We start from the raw sequence: 17,866 nt of genomic DNA, 5'->3' as shown, positions 1-17,866 counted from the left end.
CTGACAGCATACCAATTGAAAACTCGTTCGTAAGAAACATTTGGTTCGAAACATCTCTCATTGCAAATCATTTGTTGGTTTCTAGATAAAACAAAAATATATTGTACTGATAACCTCGTACAACATATCTTTTTGAATTACAGAAAACGACCTAAAGACATGACTAAAGGAAAATGCATATTTCAATGTCTCGTATCAGGGGAACCTATTGTCCTACATGCATATTTGTATCTCCAATAACACTATAACTTATATGATTAAGAAAATGATACATGCATGAACCATGTCGGCGTTCATATTTTAATACATGCTTGCCCTTTAATGCATATAAATGTTCTCAGAATCTTATTTTCATCTTTTAAAAACGTTAAAGAAAGGTGAAAGAAATTAGAGTTTTATTGTAAAGATGGGGTCAGAGATAGTAAACTAAGTTTAGTCATTACATATTTAATAACACAATTCGTAAGAATGATACATTTGCAGGTGAACAAAATTGTTTCCGATTAGTGATCACATGTAAAATGAAATCCTTCTGTCGTCAGCTTGGCAAAAGCTTACAAAAATAACTTTTGTCGGTCAGATAGAAAACTACACACTGGTCGTAGACCAGTGCATAAATGTTTAAGAAAATGCATAAATTAGTACATATGTACCTCAAAGGCTATAAATTATCAATGAAGCATTAACACGTCTTATAATTAAAGGAGAGCAAAGGTTTGCAGCAAAGAGCACGAAACCATGGGAAGTTGTTCGCAGAAGGAGCTTCAAATCCACAGCAACCGCGCCGGTCTTTCCCTCAATGGCGGATCAGTACAAAAATGCTTAATGAAGAAAAATCATCAATTGGCTACGGTATTCTAAAACGGCAATATCGGAAGAGTGCCTTATAATCACCAATAACGAATTCCTCGCTCCTCATTTACATAGCCTGGTTCATTTGGTACCTGTCGATATCAATTTACGAATGCCAAGTGGTTTTGCGGGCCTGAAATACTAATAGAGACTACTACATTCTCCAGTGCACCTAAGTAGCTAGTTCCTCTCAAAACACCCCTTCACTGATTTTATAATTAAAACTTGAGCGGATCGATGAAGTCCGCATAACGACTCCAAGAAAATCAAGAAGGCAAGGGAGATTCAGCCCAATTTCAGGGACCACATAGAAGATGGTTGGAGCCTATTCATTTAATTTGTTCGTTAATTCTCAAACATTGCTTGAAATTGTTATTGTATCAACTCTGTAAACTAGATATTTTACGAACATGCCAATCAATAGATGTTATCCGCGAAATTCTTGTTCCTCCCAAAATAAACTACGCCAGGAAAAGCAAGGGGGCAAAAAAAATCTGTATGTGATCTCTATATATAAAATAAGAGAAATGATGAGCGAGGCATCGCAATTGTTTGAGCACATAACACGTTTATTATAAACATTCTATTGGACAGCAGCTTCAGCGATTTCGTTATTAGTCAATTCCTATGAATCATTGGGACTGTGTGCGAACGGCTTCAAAACTCGAACACAAGACACACTAGTGCTCTATTATGGCTTGAAAACATTTTACTTGGCCTGCTGGTTTCCATATAATAGTCTGAGATGAAATTCAACTGGTTATGATAATTGTACAGTAATGTAATGAAACATCAAGGAATTGAGTTTTATTGATGGAAAAATTTCACATTTATGAACGACTTCAAAGGCACTTTTTATCTCGAACGAGCCCGATTCAGCTAGCACTCTGGTTAGCTAGTTCTAGTCACCGTGTTTGAATAAAATACCGACAGCTTTAAATTTCATCAAGGGATTGAACCGAATTGAGTGAACTGCAATCTCTACTGTGAGCAATGGTCGCTATCCAAAAGAAACGATCTACAAATCAAGAATCTATCTCTCTGAAAGACGTGCACATGTCATTCTAACGAAGAAGGACAAATTTTATCACATTTCTGGCGCAAAGTAATATTTATTCTGCAATTGATATTCAATTTGCTGATTTCATTTATATCATAAAGGCTCTAAATAAATTTGGCGAGGAGGAAAAAAAATCGATGTGTATTCTTTGGTTTTCCTATTTCTCTGGATGTTCTTTCCGCAGAGTGCAATTCCAGCTATTGGTGCATTCTCACCCCTTTTGCGATTTTCCATCATTTCTATTAGCTAAAGGCAATGTTAAGCGTTCATCGAACTCGCTATTATAACCTCGTGTATCATTTGCCTTATATAGTGAGAGCAAAGGCTTCTGAACCTTACAAAATGTGAAACAGTTTACGGGAGCGGATGATATACAATGACAGAATTAAGATTTGTTTTTTGCTCTGAGATTCCTGAGTATTTACAGCTAAAATCTTTTAACATTAATAAATTAATAAATCATATGTATGGTGACCGAAAAAGGGCATATCTAATACGTTTCTCTGAAACCCATGCAAATCTTGTATGATTGTATATCATGTGTTGAAAGGCATAGAAATGTCACTAAGCATGTCAACATAGTTTGAAGATATCTTCATTCTCAAAACCACCACGATTCACAAAGCCGGCGAAGGTCAACAGGGATAGTAGATGATGTCTTGGTTAATTAAGTTTGATCCTTCGAGCCGCTAGTAATATTGATTTCAGCAAGGTCAAATATACAAGAAGAAAAAAAGAACAAGCCGAGATGAGCACGTCTTAGACACCATGACAGACAATTTTTAATAGCTAAACAAGCGAAATAATCTGTGTCAAATCGTCTGGACTTGGCTATCAGGGTCTCGATACTAGTATTATTCATTACTGACGACTTTTGCTACATTAAGCTAAAAGGATTAATGCATGTATACACGCTTTATAAACTGTTTCCCCATCAACACTAATATGCTTCATATGACTCAATAATGAGACTATTAATGCCATTATGGGGTATGCTTACCATCCACTCTACACGTGCGCCACAGCCCAGACCAGTGATTTTCGTATTTGTCTGTGTCGTTGAGTTCCTCTTTCTGGAGATCACTTGTGAACAGCCAGTAGTCGGTAGAAACGCCAATGGCCAGTAATCCGAATGCAGCACAAGCACATGCACTTGTCAGAACCATCAGCGCTCGCTTCTTGCTACAACAATCCATTGTATAATCCGCGCGAGACCCTGTTCCAGCAACACTCGGGTAAAAGTCAGTGAAAAAAATCCGTCACCAATCTCATGCACCATTGACGATTTCCTGTTATTCCACATTAAGAATTTTACCAAAGGACAAATCTGACAAAATCTTACCATCCGCCAGCCCCACTGAAAACGGCATGAAAAATACTTTTGAAGCAACGGACTATTTTTTTAGGTCTTTTTTTTTTTGGTTGAAAACAGCTTGTCTGAAAGTGACACTTTCTCTCTAATGCCCCCGCAGAGAAAAATCAGGAAGAAACCGATTTTCTTGGAAGCACTCTTGTGTCAATTTCAGAGTTAATATTTTAGATACATTGTCCTTTGCGACACGGCGGACGAAGAACATAATCCTATTCGGTTGGTTTACATGCCTCTTTTTGCAGAATTCATTCAGATGTAATGGAACTGAAATGATTGTTCTCGGTGTCTGCCTTGGATAAACGATAAACCATGTCAGCAATCCGATTCCATGAAGCGCTTCGAAAGGGGACGGCCTATTCGCATCTTCACTATAACTTGTCCATCTTGGTAAAACAAAATCGATATTTGCTTTCTGCACAGTGTGCGAGTGCTTAGACACACAGACAGAAAGAAATTGCAAGTTATTGTCAAATCTGTTTCCTTAGCGATGGTTTCTGGATTTTTGTATGAATATTTGAAACTGTGCTTACGTAACTGCTAAACAATCATTGCGAGATTAATACCTTTATTGTTTTTGGGCAATTTTCACGAACAAGCAAGGCATTGGTGTCGTCAGCGTTTGAAAATATTAATGTGAGTGTCAATTTTTACAGCATATATTGCGTGTTCCGACCTTTTGATATTCCGAGAATTTGTTGAAGTACTCAAAATTATTTCATTTTCATTAATTAGTTGGATATCTCACGATCAAACTGGTTAACATGGCTTTATAAAGTCTTCATTTTATAATGTTTAAAATACGTACTTGCAATAGAGAGTTTACAAAAAAATTATCTTTGGTAAATGTGTGGGTAGGGTCATGTTGTAAATTTGAATTTACAGAAAATACAGAATTCAAAATTTACCACATGACAGTAGACTTTGTTTTGTTTTGAATGATGTGTCCTTATGTTTGTATGATATTAATAATAAACTCTAAAATGATCTGCAAACACATACATACACACATATAAAAAATATTGTGCTTTTTAACCAAAATCTTTCTAGACCTGCATGTCATTATCTCTTAACTAATATTATCAACACCTGCAACTCTCTCTCTCTCATTTCCACGATTTTTTTTTTATATTTATATTTTGCGACTGAATACCTGAAGTCAATGTATTACAAGCATCTAATGTAGTTGTGGCGTCGCGTGCATGTCTCCTTTCATGAAATTATCGATCGCAAATTAGGAGCAGAGGACATTGACGCAAAACAATGCAAATAGTCAAGTTTTCTATATGAAAGAAAATGTGAAATGAATGCAGGTTTCATTTAGATGATAAATTAACATTTTATATGAACAGCTTCATGATCATGTATATAAAAAGTATGTTTATGAAGAACTGGTCTAGCTCCAGTTAATACATGGCATCTACATGTAATTTTTTAACATGAACAAAAAACTATTGTTTACTTGAAATATAATAATTTATTATATAATGAATATATATACAAAAAAGCGGACCCCTTAAATTATTTTAAAGGTATATGGGACGTATATTTAGTGAATAATAATTATAAGATCTGATTATTTGCTTTATCATTTTATTTAAAGATAAGACTTTTACATAAATTACGCTGTATAAGTCAATCGCATAACAAAGATATGAAAAAATAAATTTTATTTTTTTAAGTATGGGTTATAAATACAAAAGATTCGAATTACCCCGCCCTAAACGTGACATACATCTCGATCAATCAACAACAACGGCGACGAAGAAAAAGAGGGATACACCTTTAAGTTTGACAGATTTGGCAAGGAAAAAAAAGAGACGTATTGACAAGGATAGGAACAAAGGGAAGGTCGTTATCAGAGAACATGTATATTGATGGAATAGGAATTTAAGCAGAATTAAACTTAAGTTTCCATCATGAAGTTGAGAGAGTTTTGCTTTAGTCAGGAACGTGTTCCACCTGTTCCGTGTCTTTACTTTACAAGTTAATAACCATAAGTGGATTTTCGTTTAAAGGAATTTTTGAATAAAGAATGATAAACACTCTCAGTACACGCATCCCTCAGGGAGAGGGGTATTTACTCCGTTTACCGTGCCGATGCATATGATGCTGTTTCATCTTTATTACACATAATTAACAATTTATATCGTTCTACATTAATGAATATCGGAAATATAAATGATAATGCTTCGAGTATCATCTGATGCAAGAATTTTTTCTACTAAAACATGATTGTAATTTGTAAACAAACTGTTCTTCCATCGTGTTTTCAATGCTGGCTTTTCCCGCGCTCATGCGCAGTGGCGTTATAAATGGCGGATCACATTAACATTCTTCAGGCGTGTAGCAAAGTTTAGAGACAAATAATTAAAGACAGAACATGTTTTATGGGCCTAGAGTTTGTGAAACGTCTATTATAAGAAGCATGATTTTTTATTTTTACTCAAACTCATGTCAAAAATTTTACTCCAAATACGCCACATATACCTTTAATTTTGGCAAAATATTGTTATACGGGATTGTAACATTTATAAAGAAGAGAAGAGCATTTTTTTTTTAAATTTGAGTCGTCCGCCACAGTGCTGAAAGAGACAAAGATTTCCCGAGAGACGTTTTTGGCGTATATAAACACTTGCAGAATCGTCACTGTATTGCTAAACGAAGTCGATTTGGCGTTGATAATCACTATCATCTTTTCCACTAAATATCGATTTCTACGAAATAAAAATAATAGATTTTTGGACACCAGTTTTCGTCTGACACGAGATCAAAACATTCAAGTCTACAGGTTTTTAAAAAAAAATAAAAAAAGATTGAACATGTTCAACTGTATTCAGTATATTTTTCCAGAAGAATATAAACTTAGGCAGTTGTCGTTTACGTAGTCTTAAACTGAGTTGAATTTCACTTGAGCCTCGTGAGCAAGTGACAACTTAAGCAGATTTTGTACAGCTCCAGTCATGATTTATCAGCCTCAGGAAAAGTATTCTTGTTTATGATAGCTTTATATGGGGCTGTAAAATTATTTTTAAAAATTGTAAATCGTTGTATTTGTTTGTTTGTATTTATAATGTAATGTAATTCATAACTTCATACTGTGAAAACTAAGTGTTATATAACTAGTATCTAATTATTACATTGTAACACCAGTGTTCTGTATATTAATATTTTTGCAAATTAACTTACTTTATGTCTTTAACTTTACTTTATGTCCTTAAACAACAATATGTCTGACAACTATTTTTTCTGAAAAAATAAATGTTTCACTGAAATTTGCAAAACATGAGGTGGTACCTAGTGGTATAATCAACATAAAAATTCTTTATTTCTTATATTTGATGGCTCTGCATGTACATGTACTTACAAAATCACGGCAAACGCACTTGCAGAAATGGTCAATTTGAGACAGCTAACTAAAGATAAATGTCTATCGAAGTAAGCAAATGGCATCGTTTAAAAGGTCCTTTGGGAAACCCCTTCACAAGAGTTTCAGGACTCTACCAATTCTGCGGTAAAATACATTTGTATTGAGTTTGCACACTTAACTATGTACACCAATGTACGACTTAACCGCGCGGGAAAATCATGGCGGCTGTCATTACCGACTGATGACCTTTGAGTGTCCTTCATGAAAAATGATGTATTGATGTCATATCATTAAGTCTTGTTGCTTACGACAAGACGTGATGTTGTGTTTACGTGGAATTTCAGACTATTCCTAACAAAGGAAAGGCCACATTTATAATGTTTACGGTAATAACACGTAAACCTTCCAAAGACTGTACAATATTTGTCTTGTTTCCGATAACTATGAAATGTCGATGACAAATTTTATACTCAAAGGCATTGAAGGCTTGTCGAGAAAAGGTTATTTACAGTCTGTTTAAGTTGCAATGAGACATCAAATCAGTGAGCTGTTTACTCTGATACATAGTGTAAAATATTTTGTACACACATAAACGCAATATGGGTGCGTTAAAGTTAAGAGTTACGAGCAATAAGGAATTGGTCATTTTTGAAAGTTTTTATCTGCAGCTGAAAATCTCAGAGGAATTCTTGAAACGAGTTTTTTATTATACCTATTAAGATAATATTAATAATACAGGTACGTTACTTTTATTTCAATTTTATTGGTTCGTAAAAAAAGACATGAAAAGTCAACACTATTTGCTTCTGCGTGCCAACATGTACTTCATCGTGTGCACAGATTTAGATAGTGGGTGGGAGTGAGGGGTCCAGACCCTCCCTCCTCCCCATGAAAATTCATTTATATCAATAGTAAAATTACCAAAAAGACACATTGGACCCCAATGCTCTCACAGACATGTAAACGCTCTAACCCATTGCGCTCCAATGTTAGGTAACATAATTTTGGGCAAATATTATATTTATACTTTATTGTTTATATCAATAGGAAGTATACATCACAATATGCAAGTGTCCTTCACCACCATAAAGCTGTTATTTACCTAATAAATAGTGCAAGGGGTTTTGAAGAATAGGTCATAAAAATACATGCCTGTTACAAATAACTGATCTTTGTCTGAAGTTACGTACACAACACAGGTCTGCAGGTCTCATTAGCGGGTACTAGTTATACCCAGCTCTTCGATTAGATGGGTTTCACGTTGTGTATACAAACATGTATGTTTTTCCATATGCAGAAAAGGATTAGTTAACATGCATAAACATTTCTTTTGTGATGATCAGCTAAAGGAATTCATTATTGTTCTTTAATTGGATTATCATTATGATGTTGACCAATATATATATACCTATACTTTCAAAAATAAATTTACCTACCCAAATTCCCCCCCCCCCCCAAATCATCCGTGGGGGGGGGGGGGGCTATCTGCCTAATGGTTAGGTCTAACTTTGAAAGAAAAAGTTGGGGGCCTCCACCCGGTTCCGACGCCTATGTACAAAATATCTTCTAATGTCATTATGATGCATCAAATGGTGTAAAGTACATGACCCCCACATGTTGTCTTTAACACCCCATTTATGAAATAGGAAATGATGATACGCTGTATATTTTGATAACTTTTGAGATCCTCATCCCTAAACCATATAATTTATTCTTGCTCTTTGTGTCATTGCGCATCCAGTTGTATATACATGTAGGTTATGCCCCCTTGGAGACACCCTGACATTCTAGAACTAGAAATAATCTTTATAAGTATTATATCTTATATTATATTATATTATATTATAAGTATTTTATCTTATTCATATATATTGGTCCATGTGGGTAATAAGTATTATATTTTATATTATATTATATTATATTATAAGTATTTTATCTTATTCATATATATTGGTCCATGTGGGTAATTCCTAGCCTAATGATGAAATTGCTTTGTTTAGGAGACTTTACAATTGCCCCCAACTAGGGGAATACACATGCATATAACATTTTGTTTATAAATCTTAAAAATTGAATTAAGCAATTTCCAAAATGTGAATGTGCATAAGGAGAGAAAAAGCAATCAAGAAATGGTTTAAAATTTGCTACTGTAAACATGTAAGAAGACTGAATCTTTAGAACCAGATTTGATTGGTGGGGAAGGGGGTGGGGTGGGGTGGATGTGAAGTATAAACATTTATTTTCTAATTTGAATCATTTATTAATTAATTTTAACTTGTCAATAAATATTAGTTATTGATCCCAAGGTCTGATTATATCTCAATAGATCATTTGCAAGGTCTAATGTAATTTTTTAAAAAGAATAATATTTTTTACCAGTTTATAAAACTTCTTAGACCCCAAATTATATTTATATTTTAATAGATCATTCGACAATTAAGGGGGGGGGGGGGCAACAGTTTATATTTGAGTTTGTTTGGGGGTGGGGGTTCCAAGCCATATATTGACAATTTTTTAATGTAATTTAAAATAAGACTAAGCCATATTACAGTCATGAACATGAATAGTATAGAACAATACACAAACTAATGCATGTATATATACATTAAATATATTGCAAAACATAGATGATTGATCTATATCTGGGTTCTTAAATTGAATCATATATCATGTACATATATTATTGTTTCTTTGTTCAAGGCATTTCAGATAGTATGTAGGTCAGGATCCCAAGTGCTCTTCCTGAAATTATCAAATATCATAAAAACCATTAAGATCCCCACCTTAATCCAAAGATATTATTCTTCCGTAGGTCATGGTGCATCAGATCATTATGGCATGTAAGTCATGCCCCTAAGAAGTCATCCTGACCCCCTTAGAATCAGAAATTGTCAATTATCTTTAAATTATTGATGTTTGTGATCCTTTCTCTATTTAATCTTTATGATTAAGTCTCCCGAATGAAATTTGGAGACCTTTTGTTTTCGACGGTTCTTATTACTTGTATTATTGTTCTTTGTCTTCATCTTCTTTCCCGCTCTAAACTTATTTCTCAGAGATGGCTGAACAGAATTGTACAAAACTCTAGGATACGATAGGCCTGCATATCTAGTTGTGCACTCTGGTTTGATTTTTCTCGTTATACCCCCCGCAAACAAAGTTTGGGGGGGGGGGTATATAGGAATCACCTTGTCCGTCCGTCCGTCCGTCTGTCCGTCTGTCTGTCTGTCCGTCTGTCTGTGCAATCGTGTCCGGTCCATATCTTTCTTATGGAGAAACATTGGAAGTTCTTACTTTACACAAGGATTGCTTATGACCTAAGGGTGTGTCATGACCTTGACCCAAGGTCATTCGGGCAAGGTCAAGGTCACTGGCAGAAAAAGTGCAAAATTCGTGTCCGGTCCATATCTTTCTTATGGAGAAACCTTGGAAGTTCTTACTTCACACAAAGATTGCTTATGACCTAAGGGTGTGTCATGACCTTGACCCAAGGTCATTCGGGCAAGGTCAAGGTCACTGGCAGAAAAAGTGCAAAATTCGTGTCCGGTCCATATCTTTCTTATGGAGAAACATTGGAAGTTCTTACTTCACACAAAGATTGCTTATGACCTAAGGGTGTGTCATGACCTTGACCCAAGGTCATTCGAGCAAGGTCAAGGTCACTGGCAGAAAAAGTGCAAAATTTGTGTCCGGTCCATTTCTTTCTTATGGGGAAACATTGGAAGTTCTTACTTCACACAAAGAGTGCTTATGACCTAAGGGTGTGTCACGACCTTGACCCAAGGTCATTTGGGCAAGGTCAAGGGCAGAAAAAGCTAAATTCTGTCTGTGTCATGTCTTGTATTAATGGAAATATTAAAAGCTAAAAATTAACAGTTCTCAAAAATAAAGCAGTTGTTATTTATAGAAAATGGACAGTGAAATAGATTCATCCAATATTTTCTATTATAGCAAAAATACACGCGTTATGATTTTTTTCTTAGCGGGGGGTATCAATTGTGAGCTTGCTCACAGTACCTCTAGTTTTGGGTTAGACAACCACTTTTCGGGGGGGGGGGGGGTCAAAAGGGTGTGGGGTCTAACATTGAACCTTGTCGGAAGATTCGTAGACTCTATTGTAAATGGTAACTTGAAAACGGACAAAGATAATAATATAGGGTTTTCAAAATCATATATTGACTGTTACTGGCAATATATAGGGTTTATTAGATCTGACCCCTGGGGTCATCCCCACCCTCCAGGAATTGGAAATTTCCATATATCTCAGAAACTGTTATAATCATGACCCCTTAACCATATATATTCTTGTTTCTGAAGTCAAGGGGCATCAAATGTTATGTAGGTCAGGATCCTGTGGGTGGTCCTGACCCCCCTTGAACAGCAAGTCCCTTAATATCTTCAAAACGTTTGAGATCCACACTTAAGGTGGCTCGACACACCAATGCATTATTGGATGGATCGATGAAGAATTCTCTTTGAGAAATGATTATTCAAAAATGACACCTGTATCGGCCTCTGATTATTTTATATGAATTTTTTTGTATTTTTTATAGAAACCGGAAACATCGTTTTAGCTGCGAACAAGATATATTAGAGCTAAAAAGTTGTTATCAATTAATGCACAATACAATTATCTATAAATACATATAAAAACGGCCAGATAAACTTCGAAATATTTTTGTAAAAAAAATAATTATGAAAATGAAAAAAAAAGGATTGTAGATATTTTTTAAATCTATGGATAAAAACTGCAGATAAACTGTTACTCGCATTTAACAATTGCTGTACAATCATATTTCAACAAGAAATTGAAACCAAATAGTGAAATTAAAGTATAAATGGAAAATTTTAAAATGGAACCGATCCCGATTGTAATTAAACTGATCCCGAACGAAATCACATAAAGTTAGAATGAATCAGAATTTTGCAAAAAATTCAGGTTGTTTAGCTGTAAAATGGTTTCTTCATTTACTAACTTTATAATTTATATCAATTACTTAGAAAAAAACTGCAGTTTATTTGTAAAATTTCAATTTTAAAATAATTCTGATCGGGATCAGTTTTTTTTCAATCGGGATCGGTTCAAATTTGATAAATAGCAATTTTTCAAAAATTTCGCATTTTCATTTCAATTTCTTTGTAAAATATCATTGTTTAGTAAAGAGTTTATGTGACTATATGTTATTTTAAAAATTTTATCCATAGATTAAAAAGATATTAAAGAATTACAATTTTGATTTTCAGAAATATTTTTTTAATTAAAAAATTAAACACTTGACCAAACGATCTTTGGCATGAATTTATTTATAATTATATTACACATTAATTGACAACAAGTTTTAAGCTCTAATATATTCTGTTTGTCTGCAAAACAGTTTTTCCTATTTCACTGAAAAAATACAAAAAAATTCGTATAAAATAACTGAAAGCCGATATTGATCTCTGTTTTGTGGAATCATGTTTCAAAAAAGATTCTCTATCGATCCATAAGATAAAATTTTGGTGTGTCGAGGAACCTTAAACCATATATATTCTTGTTCCTTGTGTCAAGGGGCATCAATTTGTATGTAGGTCATGGGCCCAGGGGGTGGTCGTGACACCCTCGAACAGGAAGTGCACAAATATCTCGAAAACGGTTGAGATCCCCACCCTTAACCATATATATTCTTGATCCTTAAAGGGCATCAAACGGTATGTAGGTAATTTTTTTGAGTGATAAACGTCAATTTTCTGCTACTATTTGACTTCCTGGGTGAAATTTAAATTTTTAAAACCTTATTGCACATCTATAGGACAGCCCCAATTACATGTATATCCCAAAAGATGACGTAGCTACTCCAAAAATTGTAAGAGGACTTCAAGGAACCATACTTTTTTTGCCAAAAAACATCATTTTTTGTTTCCCGCTGATCCCCTTAATAAAAAAAAAGATTTTGGAACCTGGTCACACTTCAATATGACACCCCAAATCATATTCTAGAAGATCATTTGGCTACTGCAAAAAAAGAAGTTTTTTTTTGTAAAAAACAAACCCTACATTTTTCAGCCATTTAATGACCCCAAAGACAAAATTGAAAATTCCGAAACCTTATTGCGCATCTATATGATACCCTAAAACATATTCCAAGAGATGATTTGTCTACCGTTGAAAATGTCGTCGGAGTTTGTGGAAGAAGGTTTTTTGTGAAAAAAATTATTTGACCCCCCCCCCCCCCCCCCAGGACTACCAGAGCATTTTTGAAACCTTTTTACAAAACAATATGACACCCCATATCAAACTCCAAGAGTTCGGTTAGCTGGTTTATAAAATGTAAGAGCAGTTTGAGAAAGTAAAACGTGACAGACGGATGGACGTACAGACGGACGGAACAGGATAACAACAATATACCCGAACTTTCTTTAGAAAGTGCGGGTATAAAAACGACTTTTGCACAGAAGGATGAATCCAATACTAGTACCTCTAGTACTAATCATTGCAAACTTTTTAAAGATTTGTCTAATTTCAATGACTCATTGACGTCGTATCCTTGTTACACACATGTATATGCCACGATTTTTTTAAAGACAATGAAATGAAACTTACCAAAGTGAAAGTAGTTTTAAATGAAACTGAATTTCCCAGAGATTTTCGTGATTTTGTCGTAATGTAGGACCGAGGTTAATACATCAACAAGCCAGCGAGATTATCGGGCAAGAAATGGCTTACCCTAATGTCCAAGATAAACTTGTTTGTTCTCTAAAATGATTTGCATTGTCGATACTACAATTACATATATATTTATGATATATATCACATTAGCTTCAAACGAAATATAGATTGGCAAAGACACGTTTGCATGTTACAATCAAAAAGTACTGAATTAAGCCTTCTTTTTCGGGTGTTTTGTGTGCTTTTCGATAAAATCTGGTACCTAGGGTTTTCTTTTGTTGTTTTCTTTTTCGGTTTAAAAAAATGTTTTTAAGCCTATGTTCAAAAATTTATTCATTTCAAAGATTTATTTACTATTCTGAGTGATTGTAAAAATGCGGAATTGGACAGTCAAAATCAGTCTTTGTATTACGATAAATAGGCGTGGATCAAAACAAAAATCGATATCATTTCTGAGGGAGATAACAGGGATGCATGCAGGTTGCACTACAGTATTAAATTCTACTATATATTCTTACCAAAATTGCACAACTTTACATACAGATTAAAATTTCAAAACGAACTTCTGGAAAAAATCCTCTTGACATCTTTTTAAACAACGCTTCATTTACAAGTTTCTAGCAAAATACACACGTGCATCCAGCAAGGCGTGCGACTTTGTTTACATCGAAGTTACACATGTGCTTGAAAATCAAGCCCGGGACTTTTCACCCCCCTCCAGAAACAACGCGCATCAAAAATTCAAATGACCTCGCATTATTACAAAACTGGGATAGTTAGACCTCTTACACATTGTTTTTCATCTCATACAAAAAATCAGCTCCTGTCTCGAGCGGAACCGCCCCGAATTCAAAGGAAAATTCGGGAATTATTTTGGCTCAGCCATGTTTTGACGTGAACCTTCAGTGAAATACTGTTATGACACCTGCAATATAACTCATTTTTTGTTATCGCAAAATCAACATTAATAAATTGATTAATACTCATTGTGTTGTGTGACTAAAAAAAAATTATGAAGATATCTACTCATTTCAGAAAGTTATGAGCGATTTTTAAACACCACGGTGTACACGGTGGCCACTGATTTATGAAAATATGATCAAAGTTATACTGTATGCATTTACACGGTGTTTTGATATTCAGTGATTTTTTGGTTTTAAATTGACAAGTGATGTATGAAAATGTATAAAATGACGCAAATTAATTAATATCATGTGGACCCCAGAAATTATGTCGGCCAAAAATTCAATGACCCTGCCTCTGGGGGGTGGGGTAGAGAAAACGTCATTATTTCATACAATTATGAAAATGGTGAGAACCTTTGTCCAAAATAGCATGGTATTGTTCTAATCTAACTAACATGAGTGATACATCTCAGCTGTTTTCCGCTTTCGTATCAATATTTCTCAATTTTGGACATAAATTGAGCATTTCTTACTGTAACACAAGGGCCTAAACAACCGATTTTATTTGATATTCACACCCCGTAGAATATTTTGTTGTTTACGACGATGAATACTACATCGCATTTGATCTGCTAAAAAATTTCCGGACAGTTTAGACGGTCCAATCTACTATAAATGGCTCATTGTTTTGAGGCAGTAGAACATTTCAGAGGAAATCTGGGCTAATTTTGTATGCATCATTAAAAGCAAAATAAGCGTGCTGCTGGCTACAAAACCCCATTGTTTGTCATTTTTCGTCTAAACACACTGATTTAACACCTAAAACACAGGTAAAACAACTTTTAACATAGCAAACCCGTTTTCCTGCAGGTTGCACTACAGTATTAAATTCTACTATATATTCTTACCAAAATTGCACAACTTTACATACAGATTAAAAATTCAAAACGAACTTCTGGAAAAAATCCTCTTGACATCTTTTTAAACAACGCTTCATTTACAAGTTTCTAGCAAAATACACACGTGCATCCAGCAAGGCGTGCGACTTTGTTTACATCGAAGTTACACATGTGCTTGAAAATCAAGCCCGGGACTTTTCACCCCCCTCCAGAAACAACGCGCATCAAAAATTCAAATGACCTCGCATTATTACAAAACTGGGATAGTTAGACCTCTTACACATTGTTTTTCATCTCATACAAAAAATCAGCTCCTGTCTCGAGCGGAACCGCCCCGAATTCAAAGGAAAATTCGGGAATTATTTTGGCTCAGCCATGTTTTGACGTGAACCTTCAGTGAAATACTGTTATGACACCTGTATAAATATGTTCTTGATAATCGTGTTCATCTGTTTGTCAATGGAGAGTTGTTAGAATTTATTCTTTTGGTTCAGTTTTTGTATAAACACATTTTCAATACTCCAATGTCGATTCAAAGATTGGAAATCCAAAATATAACTAGTGACCATAGACTGACAATTAAAATTGATAAAAATGTATGTTTCATTATCTTTCTATTAGGAAGTAGTATATGAAAGACCCGAGATTGTCTGTGCTTATTACAAAAACAAGAGAAAAGCTGTCAATGGTACAGCAAACTGGGTTTTCTTTTGTGTGAACAGTATCCATAATACACATGTCAATCCTACCCTATATAAATTATCAAAAATCAAAATCTAAGTATATGCATATCTCTGATATATGTACAATTGATCTGCAAAAAAACAACTTCCTATCTTGAGAACTGTAGGAGTTATCCGTACAATAGGGTAACCCTACATGCGATATTCTGCGTGAAAATGAGTAAGTTAAACCGTTGGCATTTTTTCATAAATTATTATTAACCGGGGTTTCCAAAGGAAACATCCGGTTATTGACATGGTGAAAATGGCGGGCGGGAGGCTGCCAAAAGGGTACCCTTGTTGTACGGATAACTCCTCCTACAGTTTTCAAGATAGGAAGTCTTTTGCAGATCAATTGTACATATATCAGAGCTATGCATTTTACTTGGATTTATAAAGTTTTGATAAACGCAGTAAGGTTACACGTTTGGCAGCCCGCCCGCCCGCCATTTTCACCATGTCAATAACCGGAGTTTTCTTTTGGAAAACCCGGTTAACTGGGTTTGGTAAAATATGTGTTTAGTTTTAGTTTCTGCCAATTGTTTTTCGTGATTAAAAAAATTGAACTGTTCTTAAAAGATAACGGATGGAATGTTTTCTCACTCCATCTGTCTGATCAACTACATTGACGTTGTCATACTGTATGTCTGTCAGTTCCACTCAGTTAATTTGCCATAATTTAATCTTAGCAGAACAGAACTATTTTGTTTAATAACACATCGACCGATGTTCTTCCGTCTGTTATTTCTTCAGACTTCTCTAGAACTATAGGACTAATTTCAACCTAATTTTGGTTTAAAGATGATAATACTGTCGTTGTCGCAGAATATTATTAGCTCACCTGAGCTGAAAGCTCAAGTGAGCTTTTCTGATCACCTTTTGTCCGTCGTCCGTCTGTCCGTCCGTCCGTCTGTCCGTCCGTCTGTAAACTTTTTACATTTTGAAATTCTTCTCTAAAACCGCTTATCCAATTTCAACCAAAGTTGGCACAAAGCATCCTTATTGGAGGCCGAATATAAATTGCAGAAATAAAAGTCCGATCTATATTCAAAGCGGAGAAAACCTTGAAACTGTAGAAAAAGGGGGGTGCATATTTAAAAATCTTCTTCTCAAGAACTACTGATTCCAATTCATCGTAGTTTAGCATAAATTATCATGATGGGAAGGAAAATATAAATTGCAAAAATTAAGGTCTAATTCTGTTTCAAATCTGAGTTATTACGAAAATAATAATGAAGGAAAGGCGTGTTTTAATCAGTTTAATAGCTTCGGGTTCGGCATCCGATAGGTTCGGTATCCGGTAAAATGGGTAGACAAGACTTGGTTGGCCTGGGCATAACAAAAGATTCGCAGTTATTGATCTGCCAATCTCATTAAAATTTCAGGATATTTGATGGACCAGTATATTTGTATTTGCTGTAAATATTGCTGCAAAATAATGCGTATTTGGAATTGACGATTGCCGATCTGCCCCGGCTTTTATTTTGCCACGGCCTGGGTTTGCATACCCATTTTACCAAGACTCGTTATCCATACTTCTAAAACGAGGTTCTTTGTTTAAAGCAGCTATGACATTATACGAAAAAGGGTCGATCTGACTATGATGAATTTGCTTGTTGTGCAACAGTTCGCGAATGAAGGGAAATTTTTGAAACATGCAAAATATATTGGTGCCGATTTTGTGAAGTAAATTGAGGCTAAATATTTCAATGCGTTGACAGTTTTCACACATGACGTTGGTGTTAGCTTGTTCTGATTTTCGTTTCGTTTTCATTATTTATGCTTTGTAACCTGGGAACTATCGTCTGTATTTCGTGATTTTTACGTATCAAATCAAACAGAGACTTCGGTAAATCAAACAGTTAACTATTTACCTGCGCAAATTAAGCAACATCTGATGTATAAAAAAAGTACTGAAATACAATTCATTCTATCGGTAAATCGGCATTATCTTATCTTTTGCGTAATGGTAGATTAATGCAATAGGTTTTGTTGAGATGCTCGGCATTTTCTCGAGTTTATTCAGTTTAAATAGAGTTT

General features: G+C 34.7%; 1 protein-coding gene across 1 annotated transcript in view; it reads right to left on the bottom strand.

The window, feature by feature from the left end:
- LOC128167331 (voltage-dependent calcium channel gamma-5 subunit-like) overlaps positions 1-4,264 on the bottom strand; it is a 34,614-nt gene extending 30,350 nt beyond the window's left edge. The window contains exon 1 of the mRNA XM_052832993.1: positions 2,913-4,264. Within this exon, the coding sequence (XP_052688953.1) occupies positions 2,913-3,108 (196 nt within the window). The 5' untranslated portion in view covers positions 3,109-4,264. The remainder of the gene's footprint in view (positions 1-2,912) is intronic.
- Positions 4,265-17,866: the final 13,602 nt, after the last annotated feature.

This window comes from Crassostrea angulata, chromosome 10 (genome assembly GCF_025612915.1).
Source record: "Crassostrea angulata isolate pt1a10 chromosome 10, ASM2561291v2, whole genome shotgun sequence".
Lineage (NCBI taxonomy): Eukaryota > Metazoa > Mollusca > Bivalvia > Ostreida > Ostreidae > Magallana > Magallana angulata.
This window is presented reverse-complemented; position numbering and strand designations above follow the sequence as displayed.